Below are 26,845 nucleotides of genomic sequence, written 5' to 3' on the forward strand. Positions count from 1 at the left end.
TTAGCTCAGATAGGGATTTTTGTCTCTCTGAAGACCTCTGCAAGAGAGGACAGACAAGCCGTGAGGACGCAGTGAGCAGGACGCCGGTTCTTACTGCACCGCAGCAAGGTCGAGACCAGCAGATGTAAACGGTTGCTCCTGAATACACACCCGTTGCCGTGGTAATCGGCGCTCCAGTCCAGAGAGGTGTGGTGGTTTGGCGCGTGTCGCCCCAGCTGGTGGTAGTCCATTGATGATGACATCACTGCGCCGCCGCTGAGCACACCTCCTCCTATCGACTGATAGCCAGGTTGGAGGGAGGGAGGGTAGCCCTGGAAGCCAAAACAAACGCCTTTACTGTCAGTGCAACACAGCGAGGAGGAGGGGGGGGGGGGGGGGGGGGGGGGTCCTTCAAATACAGGTGAAGCTGTTTGAACAGCCGACGGGTTCTGGTGATTTACAGGAGCTTTGAATCGACCCGACAGAACTGTGCAGGTCGCACCGCGAGACGCCGTCACAGCAACGGTGGCTTATTTACAGCCTTCAACTCCTCCTGGAGGAGGAGCTTCTGATTCACGCGCACGTGAATGGATATCAGACGGATCAGACACAGGTTCATCATCAGCACCAATTACAGCTTCAAGTGGCATCTGTAAGGGGGGCAGGAGCAGCAGGAGGAGCAGGAGGAGGCCAGCCCGTCTCTCACGAGAAGATGCTCGGAGGAGAGAGACCGAATGAGGGAGTGCAGTGAGAGAGAGAGAGAGAGAGAGATGCTGAAAGGGAAGTTAATCTGAGTGTTGACTGAAAGAGGAGGACAGCAGGTGGCTGGGTTCTCCCCCTCTCCTCCTCTACCTCACCTATTCATCCATTGTTGAACAAATTCTTCTCCTTCACTCCTTCACAAAGACCCCATCTGCCTCTTTTGTCTCTCTCCCTCCCCTCCCCCATCTCGTCTCACCCTCCTCACTCAAAATAAGAAAGTTGAGAGTCACCTCTCCCTTTTTTCCTTAACTTTTTTGCTGGCTCTCTATTTATTGCTTAAAAATATGCTAAATCTGGGGGAGGGGGGGTTATGGAGTGTGGGATTTAAGTGCACTATGAAAAGGGGGATGAGATGGGAAGTGAACCAGAAGGAAATCCATTCCCCCAACTTTTAAATATGAAACTAGGAGCTGCTCATCGCACGCTGCCTCAGCAGACTCAAACTAGCAACCAACGCTGACTGACTGACTGTTCCATTAGAGGAAGGGGGCAGTTCTTTTATTATGACCTCCAACATGGAGTTCATGTTTCTCCCAGCGTTGGTTTGTAGCTCGGTTTATTGTATTAGTATTTTAATAAACGCAGGGCGGCACAACGGTACGAGAGTTGTTCTTCTGAATCGCTGAATTTCAGCAGAGTCTGCGCTGATTCCAACAGGACTATCCTGTAAATTAAATATCTCTACGTATGAAACGGTCTGGTTTTCTGAAACAATAAATATAATAAATACACATTGGGTTATCGGTGGCGTTTCTGATGGGTCTTTAATAAGAAGCCGCTTTTTGCTTTCTCATCCGTGTAAGTGCAGGAACTGTCATTCTCCATCCGGATAATTGGTCCAATTAATGGTCTGACTGTTTAATCTACCGCTAAATAAAAACACAACAACTGCCGAGTTGTTTGGAAGAACTCATTTGGGCTAAAGGATGGTTTAAATAACACGGTTACAATCAATTAGTACTGAAAGTACTGCGAGTACTTGGTGGATTATTAAGCCTAAAGGAAAAATACCTGCTAGATAATAACACAAACATGTTTTTAAAGTCATTTACATTCATGAAATAAATCCATAACGGGTCACCACAAGGTTTCAGTCTTTATTTTAGGACTGCATTCTGGGATTTAAACCTTGAGTTCACCCGACTAAAAACAAGACTGAATATTGTGTTTCTTCATGTGTGAAAAACATTTATTTGATTAATTAAATGAAATCAGGAAAACCGTGTGCAAGCAGGCAAATCCGTCCATGTCCCCTCAGTCACTACTATGGTGATCCAACGCACAAGCAAAACGACAAGGTCACTGAAATGTTCCAAAAACATCCAGTGTGCAGACAAAAGCATCAAAGCCTGAACTATCGCAGCACTGCACGCTTGTGAAGGAACCACGAACACACATGTTGATTTATCAACACACACACACACACACACACACACACACACACACACGTTCCTGCTGCTAGATGTACTCATCAGGAGGCTGTAAGGGGGTTAATCCACAGCTGAACGCAGACCCTCACAAACACGCCTCCACTTGTTTGTTCTGTCACACTCCCATAGTAGCACTCTGTCACTCTCCCATAGTAGCACTCTGTCACACTCCCATATTAGCACTGTCACACTCCCATAGTAGCACTGTCACACTCTCATAGTCGCACTCTGTCACACTCCCATATTAGCACTGTCACACTCCCATAGTAGCACTGTCACACTCCCATAGTGGCTCTCTGCCACCCAAATGTTAAGGTACATGACGCACCTTCAGAGTGTGACGTACCTGTGTGATGACAGGTGAGTGTGTCATTCCCAGTGGGTGTCCACTGAGCTGCTGGTGCTGATGGTGGGGACTGTGCAGCCCCCCCAGGTGAGCCTGGCTGTGGAGGGGGGGGCTCACTTGGAGAGGAGGGGTAGATGCTGCCGTCAGGCCTCCAAGGGACAGAGATCCCTGGTGGGGGACGCTGGTCCGTGGGACTGTCCCTCTGGAGGACAGAGCCTGGAGCTGGGGGTGGATCTGGGGGTGGGGGGGGAGGTGCGGACCGAGGCCGGGGCCTGAGGTGTGGGGAGGGTGATGCGATGGGTGAGGGTATGCCATGTACATGCCTGGGTGGTGAGTTGGGGGGAGAGAGTGGGGGTGGGTGAGCGAGCCTGGAGAAGGGTGCTGGCCGGGGTGACCAGGGTAGACGGAAGGTCTGGGTGTAAACACCGAGGAAGAGGAAGAGGAAGAGGAAGACGTGGAGGAAGAGTGGGGCGGCTTCATCTCAGATAGATCACTGTAACTCTGGAGGAGGAGGAGGAGAAGAGGTGTAGCAGAAAATCAGTTCACTTTCAGATCCAAAGCTTGTAAAGCACTAAAGCATTATTCCTGCGTGTGTGTGTGTGTCTGTGTGCGCGTGTGTGTGTGTGTGTGTGTGTGTGTGTGCATGCGTGTGTGTGTGTGTGCATGCGTGTCACCTGTGACACCAGACTGGCCCTGTAGGCAGCAAGTTGTTTCAGGTACTCCTTCTTAGCAGTCTCTGTTCTCTTCTTGTACACCTGGAACAAACATTTTGCTTCTGCTTTACTCTGTGAAGGTAGATCTGTCTGTGACCTGTCTGTGACCTGTCTGTGACCTGCAGACAGGTAACGCCTGCACGGGGCTAGTCATGCATCTCCCTCAGCAGTTGTCTAATAATGTCTTCCTGCTAGAATGTGGGATTCCTCTCACTCGCCTTTAGTCCTTCCTCTCACGACGACGCATCGTTCTTCTCAAGACATTTCCTTTCCACTTATTGTAATCGTGAACCAGGACCATCTACAGGTACATCGGAGTAGGTGATGCTGTAAGCTGCAATGACAGGATGAACTCCTCCTCCTCCTTCACTCGTACCTGCTGTGCAGCGACTCCATGAATGTCTGACGCTGAACTGCAGCTCATTGGTTAAAGCGTCCTCCACGCACCCGTGTATCTGCTCAGCCCGCAGTCCCGCTCCGTCCCGCGGCGAGGGCGTACCTGTTTCTGTTCCTCCCCGAGGCCGTCCCACATGGAGGCCACGATCTTTGACACCTCCCCAAAGGTGGCGTTGGGGTTCTGGGCCTTGATGTTGGCTTGGGTGTCCCTGAAGAACAAGGCGTAGGCAGACACCGGCTTCACTGGCTCGTTGGGATCCTTTCGCTTCTTCTTCTTTGGGGTTTTGGATTTCTTGGAGACGTCCAATGACGCTGGCCTTTTCTCTCCTCCAGTGCCCAGCTAAAAAGAGGAGGGGGAGGGAGGTTGCGTGAAACGGTCCCGTTAAGGTAGCGACCAGACACGCGTCTACGCTAGCTACACAGCTAAACATCTCCTTTCTCAAACCAACCACGGAATTTGCCACGAATTTCCAATAATTGGTGCGCCTAATCACCAATTAACGAGTCGCAGCTGAGCGCCTGAGCGCAGCGGTTCAGCGCCCCGAGCTGGAAGTTCTCTACAAACACGATCCAATCCTGTCAGGACTGCGTCTGGTAAATCATTGATCGGGAACAAAAACCCGGTGAGAGAAATGCATCTATTCTCACTTTAATTATTCGTTCATGTGTGGAAAGGTTCAAATCCCATCCACGTTCATCCGTGGAAAGGTTCAAATCCCATCCACGTTCATCCGTGGAAAGGTTCAAATCCCACCCTCATTCATCCGTGGAACGGTTCAAATCCCATCCACGTTCATCCGTGGAAAGGTTCAAATCCCACCCTCATTCATCCGTGGAAAGGTTCAAATCCCACCCTCGTTCATCCGTGGAAAGGTTCAAATCCCACCCTCATTCATCCGTGGAAAGGTTCAAATCCCACCCTCGTTCATCCGTGGAAAGGTTCAAATCCCACCCTCATTCATCCGTGGAAAGGTTCAAACCCCATCCACGTTCATGTGTAAAAAGGTTCAAATCCCATCCACGTTCATGTGTAAAAAGGTTCAAATTCCATCCACGTTCGTGTGTGGAAAGGTTCAAATCCCATCCACGTTCATGTGTAAAAAGGTTCAAATTCCATCCACGTTCATGTGTAAAAAGGTTCAAATTCCATCCACGTTTGTGTGTGGAAAGGTTCAAATTCCACCCTCATTCATCCGTGGAAAGGTTCGCAGCTTTTACAACATGAATATTTTCTGAAATCACTTGTGTTCTTTTGTATTTGTGATTTTAAAGATGCATCCACGATGAAGTGTGCGTTCAGTTGTTCTCGACTCACGAGTAGAGATTCGTGTTACGTCTGAAATTTAATCGTGACGCGTGTCAGATATTCCGACCGGTGTGAGCCAAGCCAACAATGGCGGCTCTGTTTATCTCCCCCACCTGCCCCTGTTTTATCGCGGTGTAATATGTGTTGAGCTCAGACACAATGAAGCCCTTCGAAAGCATCGGACCTCGACCTTTTCACCTTATCAAAGCGTTCCTTGCCAGAGAAAGGACGATGCCTCGCTTTGCTAACTGTCGATAGCATAGCATTAGGAAACTGAGATGCGAGTGGACGAACCTGTGCTTCAATAAAATGGATTAGAATCATGTTAAACACTCTAAAGGAATTAAAAATAAAATTAATAAAGCACTTGAAATCTCCCATTCCAAAATAAACAATTTCCTAAAATTACAAACCAGCTAGCGCAACTGATTTATACCGCTAATAGGACAAGTCAATTTAAACGTGCTTCAGTGTCCTGTTGGGGAAACGGGACACTGAATAGTTGCGTCATTAAATGTTCATTACTGTATACTTTACTAATGGTTCCAATCCCCCCCCCAGAACATGGAGAACCAGGCCGGTGCAGTGTGACGCCTGTAATGGTGCCATGCAGTGAGAACGGCTCTCTGCACGCGCGCCAGCCGACGGCTGCAGCCAGAGACATACGATGTGTTTTTACCCGGAGTCCTTCATCGTTCTCATCCTCATGAGTGGAACTGGAGGGAGACGGTGTGGCAGATTTGCTTCCAGGAGGGGATGGAGAATTGTGGACAACAGAGTTGCCACTCAGCCCCAGTTGTGATTGGGCAACGGTGGGCAGGTGCGTTTGCTGGCTCATGCCTGATTGGTTCCTTGGTCCAAGCGCTGCTTCCATTGGCTGCTGGCTGCTGGTAAACCGAGAATCCGAGTTGACCATCTGTTGCATCTGTAACAAAACAAAATAAAAATAAAACCCTGTGATAACGTGAACAACTGAAGGCAGAGCACCCAGTTTCTAAATAGAGTCACTGGTAAGTAATACTCAGTCCTGTTCTGAGTCACTGGTAAGTAATACTCAGTCCTGTTCTGAGTCACTTGTAAGTAATACTCAGTCCTGTTCTGAGTCACTTGTAAGTAATACTCAGTCCTGTTCTGAGTCACTTGTAAGTAATACTCAGTCCTGTTCTGAGTCACTTGTAAGTAATACTCAGTCCTGTTCTGAGTCACTTGTAAGTAATACTCAGTCCTGTTCTGAGTCACTGGTAAGTAATACTCAGTCCTGTTCTGAGTCACTTGCAAGTAATACTCAGTCCTGTTCTGAGTCACTTGCAAGTAATACTCAGTCCTGTTCTGAGTCACTTGTAAGTAATATTCAGGCCATTTCTCAGGAAACCTAAAGTAATAGCTATCAACCTGCCCAGAGGAACTTTAACAAGCCAAAGCCGGGACACAGGCGGATGATGAGTTACTAGATTTTCCTCTCAAGTCAACGTGAAATGATGATGGTCACATTTAGATTTACAATTTGTAATTTGACATATATTTTGAATTATAAAATGTTGTAAAAGCGTAGGGAAATTAAATATTTGCTATTTGAAGAACCAAAAGGAAACCAGCGGTTCAAACATCTCAGAACTATCCGTATAAAGAATAAAACATAAATACCCTTCCTCTCAGAAAAACGCATTTGTAAAGTAATGCAGAATGCAAATATGTATATATTACTTATCATACTCAGTGAAAACTGTTGCTGTTATTAGGAAAGTGATAGAATTATTAAAGGATAAATTACACTGGAGCACAGCAGTGGCTGTTTTTTTATTATTACGCCGATGCGTTTCAGAATGTATCAGTGTAATAATAATCAATAACGTTATTGTCACCCATTAAACTGTAATACTGAGGAGCAAATTGATCGCATTGACACAGCTCAAAGCAGCTCAGTAAAGTCCAGCTGCCAACGATGGCCCAATGTAACTAAACACATTGTTAAATCTTGCTGCTGTAATTTACCTCTACTTGTGGGAGGGGTCATTTCCTTTGTTCAGACACACTGAGCTTCATGCTCGCTCCTGTACTTCCCATTGTTTCAAACGTGCAGTTGGAAAGTTAAGCCGACAGCATGTTATCCCAGACAACGTGTGAAACGGCGACAGGTTTGAACTTTCTACAGTTGAGGAACGGCACGAAAGCAAAACCTTGAGTCCTTGAGACATTGACCTTCAATCAGAGGACAGCCCAGCTGTAAAAAAAAAAAAAAAGAGCAGTAGCACTTCTAAATTAACTGTAACCGAGTCCTCTACGAATAATACACACACACACAATCACGGCTCTATCCCCCACCCATCTCCATTAGGCTGAGCCAGGCACGGTTGCTAGGCAACCATCATTCATGGCCTGGCAGTAAATGAATGTTATTATGAGAATATAAAAGGGAGGTAGAGAGAAAAAGGTGAGACTCAGAGAAACAGATGGAAAATAAAACCCTTCAGGCCTCTAAAATAATGATCTCTGCCGATACGCAAGTTCGTCACGTTAATAGAACACAGGAAAGAAACTGCGTTTTTATCAATAAATAATACAACTACAGCCAAGGTGCGTCTTACTGTGAGCTGTAATATGATAGAGGTGATCTGGAGATGAGAGAAGACAATGAAAGAGAGAAACATCCATCACAGATAAGGACACGCAGAATACCTCAGAATACTTCAGACTGAGGTACTTTTAAGTAGCTCAGTCTGAAGCAGCGCTTTCAGTTCATCACTGTATGACACAGGCAGCTTAGATTTTCACTTTACTGTGAAATGAAGACTTAAAATATGAGGAAACGTTCCCATCGACAAGCTGCCAAAGGCAATATCTTATTTCAGTCACTTAAACGCAGTAAAATATGAAAGAACAGTTCAAATATATCAGCTGGCTGTCAGTTCACAGTGTCTTTGAGCTGGACACAAAGACGTGCTCCATTAAATAGAGAGAATACACGCACAGACGATGAGGACGACTATTATCACCAAGGGTTCGAGTGCCAAACGGTGCTCATCGTGTTTCCTCCTTTCTGTCATTCCTTAAAACCCTCCATCTCGTTTAATTCATACATCTCATGACGGCGGTGTAAATTACGCACGCTTAAAGAATAACACGCATTTACCTATAGGGAGAAATAAAATAATGGCCCATCGATCCTTTACATCAGACACTACTATTTGTATATATTTAAATAGTTCTATAAATGACCATTACTAGAGTAACAGCAAAGTACTTCCTGTCCTGGGTTTGTAGGCGTCGGACTCCTGAGCTAACTTTGTCACGTCGAGAGTTAAATTGTAGGTTTCTTTGTTCATACTTAGAACTATTGCTCTTTCATTTAACCCCCACCAGGACACCACCAGGCGCCTCCTGATTTTCATGGGGTCAGTGATGGCATAGGTGACCTCGTTGGGCCGAACTATGTGCAGCAGACTGTCCTGTTGAACGTGAAGTTAATAAACTGAGGATTATTTCTCATTTTAAGTGACATTAAGTCAAGAAGGTTTTTCCAGCAACACCCGTATAGCTAGCAGGTGGGACACACCTTCTGCTCCTCACCAAGGGGGGGGGCACTTACCACAGACAGAGTACTGGTCATTGGGCCGCCATTCGGGCTGAAGCTGCCCCCATCTTGGTTCAATATAGCAGCTGCATCTCGTCTGCTGGGCATGCCAGAAAGATCCATTCCCTGCAGCTGGTAGGGGTGATGTGGCGCTGCGCTGGAGGGGGGGTCCAGAGAGTGGTATGGACCAGAGGTTGAATCCTGGGGGAGATGGGGGGCCAGCATGTGGTCTGGCAGGGTGGGGGGGGTGATGGGTGGGATATTGAAGTCCTCGTCGCCTAAACCGCCCACCGAGAACGACTGGAGAGAGACAGGAAAGCAAAGATCAGGTCAAGCACAAAGCAGACACCCGTCAGCTCGGCCTTTTGATCAGGCAGCAGCACTTTCATTTGTCACACAGCTGGTTTCCTGCCTGACTACACCCTGCTCGGGACGTTTTAGCACGCTAACATATCATGCGTCTGTGGATGCTCAGTGTTGCCCCCAGCAGAATGACAACCGGGGGGGGGGGCATTGATGGGATTATATATATGAGAGCAAAGTGTCGGAAAGCATCACTGTCAGAGCTAAAAGACGGACGAGACGGAAACACTGCCCATCACCATTGCCCCAGCACGCCGAAGCCAGCCTTGCACCACTACACAGTCGTGTATAAGTACAAGCCCCGCCCCGCCCGCCGCCAATGCAATGTGTAAAAATATATCACTCAGAAATGAAAGCCGCTAGCAGCGCCATATATGATAATGAATTATTCTGAGAGCAACTACAAATGAGAGGGAGACATGTGCAGCGAAATGGAGTGAAAGAATGGAGCGAGAGAAGAGTGAGAGACATGACGGTGAAGAGAGAGAGGCTGTCTCATACTAATCTGACAGAGGAGATCTTTTATGGAGACTGACAGCCCTTTCTGCTTGGCTGGCCACACCAGTCTCTCCCTCTCCTGCTCTTCATCTCCTTCCACCCCTCTCCCACTCTCTCGCGCTCCTAATCTCATCCTCGATTTCTCTTTCATCTCTCTCACATTTCCATCTCTCACTCTTTTCTCCTCAGACATTGCACTGTGGACGTTATGTGCTGCATGAGTGGCGGGTCATGTGTGCACTCCGGTTATTTAACTGACATTCACTCAAGTGCAGCCCGAACCATTTAGCAAATCATCACTAACTGATCAGGAGGGTGAACCTGACGTATGGATCGCCTGTCACCACCAACAGATTTCAATCAGTTCCAAATTAAAATATACTGGGAGCCTTTTATTAAAATATAAGGTCCCTTGAATTCAACCCGGGGCTTATAATTCAGAACCAATTATTACAGCTTTATGCGGTAATTCTCAGGCTATTCCATTTTTAACGTCTTTTTTAGCAAGAGTTAAAAATAACCCCAATGCAGTTGCTCATCTTATTTCTGCCACACATTTCTATCTGGATAAATTGGATAACCACGGCCCACTTTGGACCACTGCAGTGGAGCAGTCAACGTTTCACGGCGCCACTCTCAGACTCTGAGTCCTGCTGGAGCTCAGAGCTCTGCATAAATTACACTGATTGTCTGCCGTCTCTCTGCCTCTCTCGCTCTACTTCGTCTGCTCTATCATTTCTTCAAGTTCTGCATAAATTGCTTCCGTCCCTCTCTTTGCTTTTCCATTCATGTCCGTACAATAGCTTGTTCCCCGCGCACGGCGAGCTTCCAGAAAGACTTGTGGAGGCAGGATTAAGGCCTTCAAGAATCCATGTTCGTGACTATTCCAGATAATATGACAAAGTAAAATTATGTGCGACCATCAACATTCATTTCTGTCATCTGATCAAATATCTGGAAGAATAAGAGATTAATGCTTGTTTGATAAACCGGGAATGTTGGAAATATTACTTTCCACATGTTGTAATGTCTGTATACTCACTAATGTACCACGATGCTGTGTTTACCTGTATACTCACTAATGTACCATGATGCTGTGTTTACCTGTATACTCACTAATGTACCATGATGCTGTGTTTACCTGTATACTCACTAATGCACCACGATGCTGTGTTTACCTGTATACTCACTAATGTACCATGATGCTGTGTTTACCTGTATACTCACTAATACACCATGATGCTGTGTTTACCTGTATACTCACTAATGCACCATGATGCTGTGTATACCTGTATACTCACTAATGCACCATGATGCTGTGTTTATCTGTATACTCACTAATACACCATGATGCTGTGTTTACCTGTATACTCACTAATGTACCATGATGCTGTGTTTACCTGTATACTCACTAATGCACCATGATGCTGTGTATACCTGTATACTCACTAATGCACCATGATGCTGTGTTTATCTGTATACTCACTAATACACCATGATGCTGTGTTTACCTGTATACTCACTAATGCACCATGATGCTGTGTTTACCTGTATACTCACTAATGCACCATGATGCTGTGTTTACCTGTATACTCACTAATGTACCACGATGCTGTGTTTACCTGTATACTCACTGGTGTGAAGGTGTGAAGCAGCAGAGTATGAACATCGACACAAAGCAATGTGTTCAAGACTAGTCATTAAAGGGAACACGAGTATTCAGAGCCACGCAAAAAGATGAGCGGAATGAACTCCAGAAGAAACCCTGAGCCAGCCGCTGATGACATCAAACAGGAGCGGTGTAATATACGGAGCGATAATGTGTCACCAGGTTGAAGGCACTCCACAAATGAATCGCATAACGCTCATTTCCCGTGAGCACTGGTTTGTCAGCTGGTTCAACACCGATGGCGTTCAATCAATCCGGGACTAATCCTGGACAGCTGAACTTCACTGTTACCGGTAATTAGAGTAAATGTGAACGCGAGTGCTCACCCAAGGCAGGCGGTGTGAATCGGCCATGTGTGTGTCCCTCCTCCATTGCTGTGGGGCTTGGTTGTGTGGCGTCACCTTGCCCAGAGGGTGAGGGGGCTGTGGCACACGGAACTGTGGGGAGGAGGACAGAGATTAACAAAGGTTCAGATGGACCTGGACCAGGACAAGGTCAGAGGTGACAGGGGCCAGAGAAACCGATTCTACACCGTGCTGAGGGCATCATGGGGGTAATGCAGCATTTAGAAACTTCACACGTATAACACTCGCACTAACTGGGTAAACCTGGCTGTTTTAGTCAACAGTACTTCTGGATTTTGGGAAGCATTTTAATGAGAATAAATACTACAAACATATCAGTCTCAGCAGTGCTATTGTACTGCTACTTTACTGCGTCAGTGTAAACAGGAGGTTGATCGCGGCCAGCGTCGTGTTCTGGTTGTGTGCATTCGTATTCCCGTTTGATTCTGTCGTCCGTTCACAATGGGAGTGTCAGCGGAGCTTCCCCTCTAAAGCGAGCAGCTTGTTGAGACTGCCGACGGTTTATGTTCAGAGTCAGGCTTGGACAACTGAAGCATACATGAAACTCTAAATGAGTGGGACTAGCAGAATGCAGCCGTTTCAGTAACGGTACACTGAGGGAGGGTCAGACTGGACTGAAGATGGCCGCATCCATCACAGCAATGATACTTCAATAATAAAGCAATACAGTTATATTCCACACACAGCTCTGCATCTTCCTATGCAATGAATAAAAGATCAAATCATAGATTCATATACCGTGTACTCTATGAATAAAACATGATTAATATGAGCTTCTGTACCAACAAACACACGTTTCTCTCTAGAGGATTCTCTGGAGATGCCCGGTGAACTCGCTTGCTGCATAGCGCTGCTGCTAAGTCGTCTTTGTGGTCCTTTTACTCCAGTGACATAACAGGACAGCTGTTCACCACCAACTAGCCTCGAGACCGACGTCTGACTTCATGTCATGGACACAATGTTGACTCGTGAAAAAGTATTTTCATCGACACTTTCTGACCTGTTCAGCGAACCAGGAAGACCGATACCGTCACAGAACTCATTTAGGACATTCTGGACAAAGACATTTTTAACTGATATGTCCATCCCTTTCTTAACCGCAAACAAGCTCTATTTATAATAACTAAAATTGATTTGATCAAAAATAATTAGATGAAATATTCATATTGAAATAATGTCCTCAATTCAAATTGAGCATTTTGACATTAAAAACATTGTCAAAAAAAAAAGCTGTGTCTCATTGTGTGTTGCAGTAAACAAGAGTTAGAATGCATGGAAAGCAGTTCTTCTTCGTGGATCTTTGCTGTTTATTTCTACTGATTCACTTTCAGACATTAGTGAGGAAACCTTTGAGGAATACTGCGACCTGATGGAAAACAGCCAACTGATATCTAACAATAATCAGTAAACTAATCACCTCAACTTCAATAAATTACTTCATATGGAGTATGCGCAAGCTGCGACCAGCAGCAGTTCAAACTGCTGTAAACCAAATTGCCCTCCAAGGGACAGATTAATAAAGTATTATTAATCCATTCACACACACACTAGCACCGACCTGATTGGTGGAGCTGAAGTCGAGGCCTGCGTCTGGCATTCCCAGGAACACGTTGTCCCCATCCAGCTGGACAGAACACAAAGGAAGCGTGACAATGTCAACAAACCGTAATCAGACAGGTCAAAGGGAGAACAGCCAGCAAAGCGACAGCGAGGACAAGGAGGTAACAGGTTACTGGCTGGTGAGCAGTCTGAGCAGTCAGTCCACTGTCTGCGGGCCATCGTCTTCAGACACTAAATCCTGCAGGAGGTCTGGATTCATCGTCAGTTTGGTTCATAGATTTAAGAAAATCTTCAGGGTCCATGATGCAGTTTGCTCTCGTGCTCTTCCCACTCAAACACAACCTTCCAAAGAGGACCAATTAATACAACACAATAAAACACGTTCTGGTAAACACAGGTTGGAACGGCTGAAATAACCGGTTCCAACACATGTTACGCTTCAGTCTTCTCTTGGTGACTCTAATCTGCCCAGTTTCCTTAATGCCAGGCTCATAATCCCAATCCGTGCAGATTATCTTCTCTCAATTATAAAACACGCACTCAACACACGACATGCGAAGCCTCAGACACTGCAGGGTTTCATCAAGCCTCACATCACCGCGCCAGGAATGACAAATTCCCTAAATGTGTTTCTGAGATATTACTTTCGTGAGATTGGGATGGATGGACCCACAACTTGAGAACATTAAGCCAACGCCAACTTTTCCTTCCTTTGTCCTTCCCTTATCTCCAGCACTTCCTCCTCTACTCCACCCTTCATTATCTTTTATTTGTCCCTCGCTACAGACAGACGGTGTTGTTACACACAGGTATGGCTGTCAGACGCTGGACATCCCAATCTGCCTCGAGCGATGAGAAGCAGGGAGTGTGATGAAGGCTCCTGGATCTATAGTCAGGAAAGACATTTTAATACATCTTTAATAAGCAGCATCTTTTTCAGAGTAAGTATCAACTTTCAAACGCAGACTGTCCCAGAAGATTTTCAAAATTAAAACTTTATTCAATTGTTATGTTGATGCAAGATGATGTGAAATGACATAAATGCCAACGACACGTATTTACTCCGAAGAAGTGAGCGGAGGAACTAAATGGGTACTTCTAATTGCTAAGTAATCAAAAGTCAAAACTGTGAAACCTTTCTGTAACATTTTAATTATTCGTAGCAAAAGTAGAATTAAACGTCTTGAATACTGGCAGCATTACTGATCACTAGCGTCAGCCCGAAACTGTAATAACAAGTGTAATAACCAGGCCAAACTCTACATTACACACCAGCAGAACAAATACATCCATAAACCACATTCAAATAATTCATGATAGCATGGGCACATTTATTGTCTTGGTTAACACACACACACACACACACACACACATACATACACACACACACAGGTAGACAGGTGGACCGGCAGGTGAAAATGCCCGATCCATTTGCCAGCTGTTGGTTACTATGCAAATGAGGGGTACGTTTACTGAGGCAACAGGCAAGGTAAACAGTGATGACGGACATGAGACGCACACACACGCGCACACACACACGCACACACAAAGATCAGCTTACATCATACACAGTTAATTCGTTGCCTTGGACTAAACATCTTCCTTCTCTTCCTTCTGTTGGTTTTTCAGACAAAGCAGACAGAAGGAACAGAAGAAGAGACATTATGATGTCATAGTTCAATCAGCTTCATCATTCATTTGTGTTTGACGACACACATCACACACGGACTCACACTGAATAGAGGACAGAGAACAGCAGAAGCTCAGGGTGACAGAGCCTCCATCCTGGGAGGATGATCTGTGGCCGTCACTGACCCTAGATCATCTAACCCTAACCCTAGATCATTTAACCCTGACCCTAGGATCATCTAACCCTGACACTAGATCATTTAACCCTGACCCTAGATCATCTAACCCTGACCCTAGATCATTAACCCTAACCCTAGATCATTTAACCCTAACCCTTACCCTAGATCATTTAACTCTAACCCTGACCCTAGATCATTAACCCTAACCCTAGATCATTTAACCCTAACCCTTACCCTAGATCATTTAACTCTAACCCTGACCCTAGATCATTAACCCTAACCCTGACCCTAGATCATTAACCCTAACCCTGACCCTAGATCATTAACCCTAACCCTGACCCTAGATCATGTATTTAAAAACCTAATTACAATCTTGTCATGCTTGAAGCTGTGCAGGCTTCATGGTATAAAACGACGGCTGCTGATCTGTTTCTGTGAGTAGAAGGTCGCTCTGCTGCTTCCGTAGTCAACGTTGTAAACTTTATTTAAAAGGCATTCATCATTCACCTTATCCGTGAACTTCTTGAGCTTGATATAACTCACGTTTATGCAGGTATGTCCAGTAATCCCATATGTGTTCATGTGTTTGCCATTTTAAAGACGGTTACTACAGCAGAATGAAAGCTTTAAAGATGTTAAACAATGACCAACAAGCCTGGACTCATAATCAGTGAGCAATACTGCTTTATACAAAGAGTACTTTAAACTTCAGTAAATAACTAGAAAACGACAATCAGAGATTGCAGACCCAAGCCTCCAATAGACTATTGGATCTTGTGAGACAGTAAACAGGGCTTCCGGATCAGAGGGGCCAAACCTGCTCTAGTTTGCTGCTCCGGAACGTACTACAAGACGCTTTCTGGACTCTTTTTCCCATCATGCCATTCGTTTCCCTCCCTCTTAAAGTGACAGTTTACAGCACAGGCACAATTCCAGATGTAAAAATAATTTTAGAATCTGGATCCAGATCCGGATCAACGCCATTCTCGGGGAGGACCGAGCCACGGACAGAACCTTGCTTGTGTAAAAATTTCAAGTCGATTGGGTTACTAGTTTTTGAGGTAGGCGCTCGGACAGACAGACAAACAAACAAACGCACCCAATTGAAATACCCTCGCCTCCGCTTCGGCGAGGGTAATCACAGGTACCAAACTACCATGACTTCATTCTAAACACGTTAATTTGTACAACGTCCTACCGATACGGATTAATCAGATCTAACCCAATAAATTAGCTGATTTCGACAGTACAACGAACGACACGAGCAAATGCATCCCACTCGTCTGAGACACGGGATGCAACGTGAGACAACGTGATGGCCGGTGTGTTTCTGTGCCGCTTGTGTGACGAATGCCCCCTTTCATTTTCTGCGTTCTCCTTCGGGTGGCATTTGTGCACCGAATGAGATCATCTGTATAAGACGTTCCCTCAACATGTAAACAAAGCCAGCAGCTCAATAACCCCGCTGTCATCTTCAGCATCCCAAAGACGAGCTCGCCACTCTGCCAGGAAAAACCCCGTCACTGTTATGCTGTGGGAATACTGGGAAAATGTGGGGCCTTTTTCCATGTATTTATGGTTTCATCGCAAGATTATTAGAAGTGCATTGATTATTTGATTAACGAGTGTTTGGGTGACATGAAGTCAGTTCAGTCGCTGTTTGCAAGCTGAAATCACAGCGCGCGTTCAGCTTCTGCTGATCGGAGGGCTTTCCTGTCACACGCAAAATAAAGGACGACACCAACGCAGGGCAGGAGAAAGTATGAAGGAAAGATTCATTGCAATAAAACCTGTAATACCTGAGTATAGTTTAAACATTAGACTGAGAAACATAAAAAAGAACAGCGAGCTCTATAGTCAAACCAAATGACCCTACCTCTCTCTGTCTCACTCTCATCCCTGATACTGTGTGCGTGTGTGTGTGTGTGTGTGTGTGTGTGTGTGTAAAGCAAATGTTTGAATAACAAGCAGCAAGCTAAGTGGGTCAGGGTCGGGGGAAGGGAAAGGAGAGACTATTCGGATGACAGACAAGGACAAAGGAAAACAGAGAAGTACAGTTTTTAAGAAAAGAGAGAGGTTGTGATCAATTAAATGTGCAGGGAGATGATGATGGTGGAGTGATGGAGTGAAGAGTGATGCAGTGAATAGTGATGCAGTAAAGAGTGATGAATGAAGAGTGATGCAGTGAAGAGTGATGCAGTAAAGAGTGATGCAGTGAATAGTGATGCAGTGAATAGTGATGGCGTGAATAGTGATGCAGGAAAGAGTGATGGAGTGAAGAGTGATGCAGTAAAGAGTGATGCAGTGAATATTGATGGAGTGAAGAGTGATGCAGTAAAGAGTGATGCAGTAAAGAGTGATGCAGTGAATAGTGATGCAGTGAATAGTGATGGCGTGAATAGTGATGCAGGAAAGAGTGATGGAGTGAAGAGTGATGCAGTGAATAGTGATGGCGTGAATAGTGATGCAGGAAAGAGTGATGCAGTGAATAGTGATGTAGTTAAGAGTGATTGAGTGAAGAGTGATTGAGTGATCCAGTGCAGAGTGATGCAGAGCAGAGTGATGCAGAGCAGAGTGATGCAGAGCAGAGTGATGCAGAGCAGAGTGATCCAGAGCAGAGTGATGCAGAGCAGAGTGATGCAGAGCAGAGTGATCCAGTGCAGAGTGATGCAGTGCAGAGTGATCCAGTGCAGAGTGATGCAGAGCAGAGTGATGCAGAGCAGAGTGATGCAGAGCAGAGTGATCCAGTGCAGAGTGATCCAGAGCAGAGTGATGCAGAGCAGAGTGATGCAGAGCAGAGTGATGCAGAGCAGAGTGATGCAGAGCAGAGTGATCCAGTGCAGTGATCCAGTGCAGAGTGATGGAGTGCAGAGTGATGGAGTGCAGAGCAGAGTGATCCAGGGCAGAGTGATGCAGAGCATAGTGATGCAGTGCAGAGTGATACAGCAAAGAGTGATACAGCGAAGAGTGATCCAGGGCAGAGTGATCCAGTGCAGAGTGATGCAGTGTGGTGGAGGGTAAGAAGACAGATGTGCATTGTCAGTTTCCTTCAGACCTTAATTTCACCTGATCTCCTCATTGAATTATTAGAGCAATCATCCAAAAACACAAACGTCACACATTGTTGTAAAACCATTAAATCATCCACGTGTAGCTTGGAATGAGGAAGAATGAAAAACAAGAGGATCTGAAATCACTGTGGAGATTTTCATGCAGGAAAAAAAACTTTAAGGGTAAAATAAGAGATTTCAATTAGATACAATTTCAACCTATAATCAAATACAGTGTACATAAACATATTCCTCAGATGGTTAAACATTAAATTAAACGTACTGTAGTACTGTTTGTGTTGCAGGGTGGGGCCAGAGTCATCGCTGCAAACATCTTTATGTAAATGTCTCACGTTGAATTCATAGAACTGCAGCGGTTGGACGACGTGAAAACATGAGGCTGAACTGGATTACACAGATTACACAGATTACACACGGCTGTAAACTGCAGAAACAAACTCGCTGCCGTGTGGGGCGGATTGGAGGGGGGGGCTAGAGAATAGGGAGATTCACACAGCTGTGCTTGTTCAGCTCAGCGACTGTTTATCCGTCTTATCTGGGCCTCCATGACAACGACATCAACAGTGTTTTATTTGCTACACGGTATCACCCTGACTGTGTGTGCATTTTCTACAAAGGTGATCTATAGGTGTGTTGTTGGGAACCTTTTCCCAGCCCCTGGTTCCGGATGCCACTCGTTGTTTGTCCGCCTCAGGTGAATCCTACCTTTGTAAAATGGTGCTAACACGTGAGCAACAGTGCCTCAGTTATAAAACAGATATCGTTCTATGTAGCATATCGGTAATTACTCTTTATGTGCTTTTCATCTTGTATTGTTAATTGTGGATGATTTATGTACGAAGGACTTTCAACGGAAACAAGACCGCAAGGGCTTTTTTGAAATGCTCCTCTTAGACAGGATGTTTGACTTTATTTGTACTGTAATACATGCTACTGTGTGACTGTACTTGTACTCTAACATTCTATCTAATAAATATATTCATCATATTCATCATCATCCATGTCCGGGTTCATTTTTTCCTAATTCTACTAACAGACTTTATCTTCCTCTTATATTCTGCTACATTACTTTTATCTTAAATACAAACAAATGTACTTTCGCTACAAGCTTGGAGCAAAATGCACGATAATGGCTGGAAAAGTTATTTTCGTATCCAAGTGGAGCCGGTAAATATTGAGAGGCTTGACAACTTGAACAAAGACAGACGAAGTACTCCGAGATATTCATCTTCAAATGTTCCTACATGACTTTTGTACTGCCGTGATAAGCCCTTTCCAACTTACAAAGCGACCCCCCCCCACACACACACACACACACACGTTGAATGGGAGGTGAGCTTTAAACCAGATAGATCCACTTCACTGAGACATGCAGATGGGTATAATGCCTGAATCGATGTTGACAGTCAGACCCAATCCTAGTCGGCTGTCGGAACAACTCGTCAACATGGAGCTTCAACGTTTAACAGGACAAGTTACTTCCTGTGGAAGTACTACTGCAAAAGTCGGAAGAGTACATTCTGAAACCTGTTCACACGACCTCCATGTTCTTATTGCAAATATTGAGTTCAGGGCCGGCAGGAAATGAAATCTACAGCGGAAAATACACGGCACAAAGGTACATTTACTTGAACCTTCCTGCAGTAATAACCACAGTTACTGTGTGCTGGTGAACAAAAACTCAGGAACGGATCCAATCTCCTCCACCATAAGTTAATTGATCCAAGTCATTGCCGTTAACACAGTGCACGCACGCGCACGCGCACGTACAAGCGCACGCACACGCACACAAGAACAATGCAGCGATGATTGCACTGTGTGATTTGATTGCAATATGTTTGTTTTGGAAATGAAATCCTGATAATTGGTCTCTTCTGGCTGTGCTCTATCGCCACCCATCTGCTCCACTTGGCACGCCTCCACCAACCAGGAACCAGGAGCCCCTCGTCACTCTCAGACACACCCACACACACGCAACAGTGCTGAGCGTCACCCCACAGGCAGCCAGCTTAAGAGGGGGGGGGGGGGGGGTTGGGCATGTCTGGCGAGCTGTTCGGCAATGACGGCCAACATGGACAGACGGATGGACAGATTGACTGGTTACGTTCAGATAGATAATTAGAGGAGATGCCGACACTTCGGCTTCATAGAAGAAGAAAAAAACCTGTCAGAATAGACAATGGGGGGTGGGGGGTGCAGTACGGATTTCAGTGATAACGCCCCCCCCCCCCCAGAGAGAGTGGCTCCTCTGTCCCCACCAACTCCTGTTACGTACCCTGGACCCCCCCCACCCACCCACCTGACCCGCCTTCCCATGGCTGGACAGCATCCTTATCGTCGTGGGAAAAAGAATCCCTGCCCGTGTCCAGTGCAGCATTGTGATTCCAATCGATCAAACGGACTCTTCTTCCCTCTCCTCACTGATTATTAGACTGCCTCTTTCCTTCCTCTGCACTGTTGTCTGGGTCAATTAGCAGTAATGGCTGCACACCTCACTGAGGCAGTCACAGGTTGGCTGAGATGACAGGCAGGTGGAACAGGTGTAAAATATTTGGGCCGATCATTTCTGTGATCAATCCCCCCCCCAAAAAAAGGCTCAAGTTGAACACAGACACACCCGATGTGTAAAGCCTGATCAATATCTTGATCGTAGCATAATTCTGCTGATATAAGAAGCAGTGAAGCTGGTTGCAGTAAAGCAGATACGTGACACACGTTTTACTTTCTAAATCATTTCCATGATCCTGAATGACAGAAACGCTCCTTTGACCTGGAACCAGTGGCGTGAGGGAACAGCATCCTGTTGATGCCAAGTCACTGAGCAGATTTATTGTTGCAGCATCACCCACCAGGACCCCCCCCCCCCCCCCCGGGTGTATAATAAGCCCACCGCAGTGTGAGGATTGCAGAGCCCCCGCTGTGCCTCAGAGTCTACACACAGGTGGATGCTCGGTTTATGCAATACTGCAAAAGCAGCAGAAAAAGAGCAGGATGGAAAAGGAACGGCTTCAACAGAAGCTCTGATTCACACGGGGGGGCGGGGGGGGGGGGGGGGCTTAGTCATGACGACGTTAATGAAGGCTCGTCTCCATTCAGCGTGGCGCCGCCCAGACTCTGCCCCCTACCTAGAATCATAGGTAACGCCTGTGTGTTCTTAACCCTTTCACCGCATTCTAAATGCCTTACACCTGTGATTGATGTCTTCCACGAGGAAGGAATCACAGACTCAACTTCCTGTCAATCCACACGGAAAATTATTCAACCGACCAGACGGTCGCCGACGATTCGTCTGAACCTCTCTACATAGTTTTGCGTGTGAAGAATTCACTCATTCATTCTCTCTCTCCTTCTAAACCCAGCCGGTCCAGACAGAAGGTCGTCCACTATGAGTGTTAGGTTCTGTCCAAGGTTTCTGCCTGTTAAAGGAAGTTTTTTTCTCGCCTACGTTGGGTTCTGTCTTTCCCTGCTACTCCTGTAAAGTGACTTGAGATTCATTCTGGACTTTCTCTCCTTTCTGTATATTCTCCTGTTCTTTCCCCACACCGACTTCTCTCCTCTCTATTTGCTTTAGAAATACCTCGCCCAGCTTTCACAATGATCATGTTTACATTAGTCTCTCTCTCTCTCTCTCTCTCTCTCTCTCTGCAACACTTTAAACTTCTGTGGTTTCATGCAGGAGTTAGCGTCACCCTGTGACAGAGCGAAGTTACGTTTAGTTTAAATGAATCTCTCCCGTTAGTGCTGTGCCGAGTGGCATTTTGGGTGCTGCAAATCACGGCCGTCCGCTCGGCCGTTGTTCCACGCGACTCCTCGGAGCGTGTTTAGAACACCGACTCCAAGCCGGGAACAAGCATCTTGTTTCTGGTGCATATTTTACAGCCAAATCATGTTAAAACTGAGATTATAGACTTTGAGATTTGTGCCGTCAAGTGATTAAAAAAAATTTGAGCAATGAATTAATTATGATCCGTAATTAATTAATCTAATTAATCTCCTTTTTTTTTATCTCACCGAACACAATTTCAGAGAAAAGCCCTCAACTTGATGTATTTACATTTAAATTCATTACATTATTGTGGCAGATCAAAAGAAGAATGTATAACAAACAGTAGCTTTATAAAGTCATTTCTTGTTTGATTTGAATCAGAAAACTTTATTAATCCCAGAGGGCGGGCCCATTCCAATAGATGCAGTCCCATCGTTTACATTCTGCCGTGTTTGCAGAATGTCTTTGTTTCTCTGTTTCTCTCCGGCGTGCATCTTTCTGGTTTTGTTCATCGCCGTCTTCCTGCTCGGAGGCTCGTATGACGCGTCGCCGGACGCAGGTTGCAGCACCTCCTGTTAACCCCTCGTCTTCCACCGTGTTTACCGGCCTGCAGGTCATCGCTAGCCACCTGGCGAGTACGTTTGTCAGCGCGTCGGTCGCAGACTTGCTCATAGCGGGGTGTCTCCTCCAGTTTAGTTTGATGAAGAGCTTTGTTGTGGCTCGCTAAACTGCTAACGTCAGCTTAGCTGTAGGTGCACGCATAAAAGGATTTTATAAAATGGCAAAACAGAATCAGTAAAATTAGAGATTAACAATTAGATTAACACGATTAAGACACAAACTAAATATGACTAATTAATTAATCGCAATTAACGCAATCATTGGACACCCCTATATAAAATGACTAATCTTATATTACACATGAAAGAATCATTAGATCACCATATTTACAATCATCTTTTGACCATGAGCAGACTACAGATTTCTTTGCATGACACAAGCCTTCTCTTTACAGCCTTTGTATACTTGTATACATTTAAATAGCATACCAGGCTATGCAGAACACATCAAATTCTGCATCTGATGTTTTACGAATAAAGAGGTGCTTTGGATAAATCCAGAAATCACGGCATCAAGGATTTCATCGACGAAGCGTCGATGTCTGACGAGCTCCAGCCCTTGTGCTGTCTAAGTTTGAGCTGGCAGCGAAACATCAAACCTGTCCGCTACGGTATATAAAATACTACTGTCCATCCGTCCTCGTGAAACATCAAAATACTACTGTCCATCCGTCCTCGTGAAACATCTAAATACTACTGTCCATCCGTCCTCGTGAAACATCAAAATACTACTGTCCATCCGTCCTTGTGAAACATCAAAATACTACTGTCCATCTGTCCTCGTGAAACATCAAAATACTACTGTCCATCCGTCCTTGTGAAACATCAAAATACTACTGTCCATCTGTCCTTGTAAAACAACAAAATACTACTGTCCATCCGTCCTTGTAAAACATCAAAATACTACTGTCCATCCGTCCTTGTGAAACATCAAAATACTACTGTCCATCCGTCCTTGTGAAACTAGTCTGTGAGACGCAGCAAAATGATGAATCAAAGACGGGACGTATGTATTAACAGTCCCAAAAATAAAAGTCTACGTCCAGAAGAGTGAACCAATAACAGCCTGGTTAAGAGAGTAAACCAATAACAGCCTGGTTAACAGAGTGAACCAACAACAGCCTGGTTAACAGAGTGAACCAACAACAGCCTGGTTGACAGAGTGAACCAATAACAGCCTGGTCAACAGAGTGAACCAACAACAGCCTGGTCAACAGAGTGAACCAATAACAGCCTGGTTAACAGAGTGAACCAACAACAGCCTGGTTAACAGAGTGAACCAACAACAGCCTGGTCAACAGAGTGAACCAATAACAGCCTGGTTAACAGAGTGAACCAACAACAGCCTGGTTGACAGAGTGAACCAACAACAGCCTGGTTAACAGAGTGAACCAACAACAGCCTGGTTAACAGAGTGAACCAACAACAGCCTGGTTAACAGAGTGAACCAACAACAGCCTGGTTAACAGAGTGAACCAACAACAGCCTGGTCAACAGAGTGAACCAATAACAGCCTGGTCAACAGAGTGAACCAACAACAGCCTGGTTAACAGAGTGAACCAACAACAGCCTGGTTAACAGAGTGAACCAACAACAGCCTGGTCAACAGAGTGAACCAATAACAGCCTGGTTAACAGAGTGAACCAACAACAGCCTGGTTGACAGAGTGAACCAACAACAGCCTGGTTAACAGAGTGAACCAACAACAGCCTGGTCAACAGAGTGAACCAATAACAGCCTGGTTAACAGAGTGAACCAACAACAGCCTGGTTAACAGAGTGAACCAACAACAGCCTGGTTAACAGAGTGAACCAACAACAGCCTGGTTGACAGAGTGAACCAACAACAGCCTGGTTGACAGAGTGAACCAACAACAGCCTGGTTAACAGAGTGAACCAACAACAGCCTGGTTGACAGAGTGAACCAACAACAGCCTGGTTAACAGAGTGAACCAACAACAGCCTGGTTGACAGAGTGAACCAACAACAGCCTGGTTGACAGAGTGAACCAACAACAGCCTGGTTAACAGAGTGAACCAACAACAGCCTGGTTGACAGAGTGAACCAACAACAGCCTGGTTGACAGAGTGAACCAACAACAGCCTGGTTAACAGAGTGAACCAACAACAGCCTGGTTAACAGAGTGAACCAACAACAGCCTGGTCAACAGAGTGAACCAATAACAGCCTGGTTAACAGAGTGAACCAACAACAGCCTGGTCAACAGAGTGAACCAATAACAGCCTGGTTAACAGAGTGAACCAACAACAGCCTGGTTGACAGAGTGAACCAACAACAGCCTGGTTAACAGAGTGAACCAACAACAGCCTGGTTAACAGAGTGAACCAACAACAGCCTGGTTGACAGAGTGAACCAATAACAGCCTGGTTGACAGAGTGAACCAACAACAGCCTGGTTAACAGAGTGAACCAACAACAGCCTGGTTAACAGAGTGAACCAACAACAGCCTGGTTGACAGAGTGAACCAACAACAGCCTGGTCGACAACAGGCAGCAACGCCAGCTTTTCAAAAGGTAGCGCTGCTAATTCTGTCTGATTGAAACGGGAAAATGTTGTGTTGTTATCTTCACAGGAACACACCTGGACACACACACACACACACACACACACACACACACACACACGAGCCCTCTCCTCCCTTTTATTGGCACAACCTCTTCCTTCTCTTTATTTCCTGGCTCACATCTCTCCATCTCTCCATCTCTCCGTCTCTCTTCCTCCACACAGTAACATGATCTTTTCTATCAGACCAACAGAGACGTGAATCAAAAGACACGGAGAGAGAAATGTAGTCCAAACCGCCGTGGCCCCACCCCCACTCTCCCTCTTCTACAACATCCCTACCCCCAACAGCCCTCCTCTTCCTCTCTCTCCCGCCTCTTTCTCCCTCTCTCTCAGTCCACACTTCCAACCACACACCTCTCCCTCGTTCTCTCTCTCTCTCTCTCTCCTCTTTCTCTGAAACAAATAACCCCACTAACAACAACGCAGTCCAATAACGTGTGCAGGGAATTTCAGCACATGTAAGACTCCGAGCCTTAAAGCAGCCCATAAAACACAGTGCGTTATGAGTGAGTTTTTAAACATGAGGGGTGAAGGTTAAATAAAACATCAAATAATAACCATAATCTTGCTTGAGAAGACATTTGGTCACATCCAATCAGAGCTCAGTGATGTCAGAGGTCACCCCAGCTAGAAAATAAGACGCTTTGCCCCAAATCTATCATCTCGTGTTTCTCTCGGTAAAGCGGTGCTCCTCCATACGGAGTCAGATGAATATTTTTACCTTACAAGGTTTTTCCCCACCGTTGGGAGCAGCTTCGTTATATTTGTACATGTAGCTTTTACTTTTGGGATTGCCTTGATTATGAGCACTCTATCAGAAATTATCCTTAAAAAATTATCAGAAAACCCAAAAGTACGCTACATCACCGACCTCTGCAGACATCGGGTGGGTGCACGTATATATTACTCCCACTGAATTTCAAAAATGATAAAGTCTCATTTTTAGCATCAACAGAACTGCACACACATTCAGCAGGCACGGTGAGAAAACTACATGGCCACCTTTCGGGGGGGGGGCGGGGGGGGGTTCAAGTCCCCCTTTTTTGTCCACCTACATTGTACATATGTCTTTTTTTAATTTATTGATATTTTGCATCTGTGGAGTAATTTATTGTTATTTTATTTGTATTGTTAAATGTCGATGATTTGTGTATACGATGGACTTTCAACGGAAACAAGCCCGCAAGGGCTTCTCTGAGGATGTTTGACTCTACTTGTACTGTAATACATACTATTGTTTCACTGTACTTGTACTGTAATACATTCCATCTAATAAATATATTCATCGTCATCAACACAGCAATACTCCCCCTGCTGGTGGAAACTAAATGTTGCAGGCATCACTTCGTCACAGATACAGCAGAATGTAAATGTCTGGGCTGCATCTGTTCAAGTCTGTTACGATCAATCAATGACTTCATCAAACTACTGTTTGTTATATATCGATCCTTTGATCTGCCACAATAATGTAATGAGTTGAAATGAAAATACCTCAAATTGAGGGCTTTCCTCAGCAATTTTTCAGTGAGATTAAATAAGAGATTAATTAATTACAGATCATAATTAACATCCTGCTGAGGGTGTTTACCAAGTTCCCTCCCAGCTCCGGTTGTTAATCTGACCCTGACCTTTGACCTTGCACTGGAGGTAGAAAAGCAGCAGGGCATGCAGCGACACCAATTAACAACATCATTAAACATGAAAGAGAAGCAGAGCAAACTTAATCCTGGACATTTGCCTTGATTGAATTCTAGCAATAACAGTTAAAACGCCATTTCTGAGAGTCGAATAAAGAGATGAATTATTTCTAATTGACAGAGAGAGAGGAAATAGTCAGGGTAATCAGTAAATGACACAGTAACGTTGGATCTTGACATTACGGGAACCAGACGAACAATGTAAAGCTTTTGATTTTTTCCCTTTCCTTGCTCACCTTGTTGGTTCCGAAGGACGGGTCGGGGTAGGAGAGCTGGCCCAGCTTGGGGCGCTCAGACGCGGCCAGAGGTTGCGGAGGCGGCGGGTAAACTGTTACATCCAT

The 26,845-nt window shown here is 45.4% G+C and overlaps 1 protein-coding gene across 1 annotated transcript; it reads right to left on the minus strand.

The window, feature by feature from the left end:
• On the minus strand, window positions 1-26,845 carry tox (thymocyte selection-associated high mobility group box). The gene is made up of 10 exons (XM_068749267.1): window positions 26,741-26,845; window positions 12,957-13,022; window positions 11,360-11,470; window positions 8,519-8,803; window positions 5,612-5,857; window positions 3,730-3,966; window positions 3,192-3,272; window positions 2,518-3,018; window positions 137-311; window positions 1-35 (listed from the first exon to the last, which is right to left on the minus strand). Exons 1-10 carry the CDS (start codon window positions 26,843-26,845, stop codon window positions 1-3), a joined length of 1,842 nt encoding a protein of 613 aa, XP_068605368.1.

Source organism: Brachionichthys hirsutus, chromosome 15 (assembly GCF_040956055.1).
Source record: "Brachionichthys hirsutus isolate HB-005 chromosome 15, CSIRO-AGI_Bhir_v1, whole genome shotgun sequence".
Classification (NCBI taxonomy): Eukaryota; Metazoa; Chordata; class Actinopteri; order Lophiiformes; family Brachionichthyidae; genus Brachionichthys; species Brachionichthys hirsutus.

Coding starts and splice junctions, on each gene's coding strand:
- tox (XM_068749267.1), bottom strand. CDS start 26,845: ATGGATGTAACAGTTTACCCGCCGCCTCCGCAACCTCTGGCCGCGTCT. Junction 13,023..26,740: donor CGTCCTTCGGAACCAACAAG/GTGAGCAAGGAA, acceptor TGTTCTGTCCAG/CTGGATGGGGACAACGTGTT. Junction 3,273..3,729: donor TCGGGGAGGAACAGAAACAG/GTACGCCCTCGC, acceptor TGTTTGTTCCAG/GTGTACAAGAAGAGAACAGA.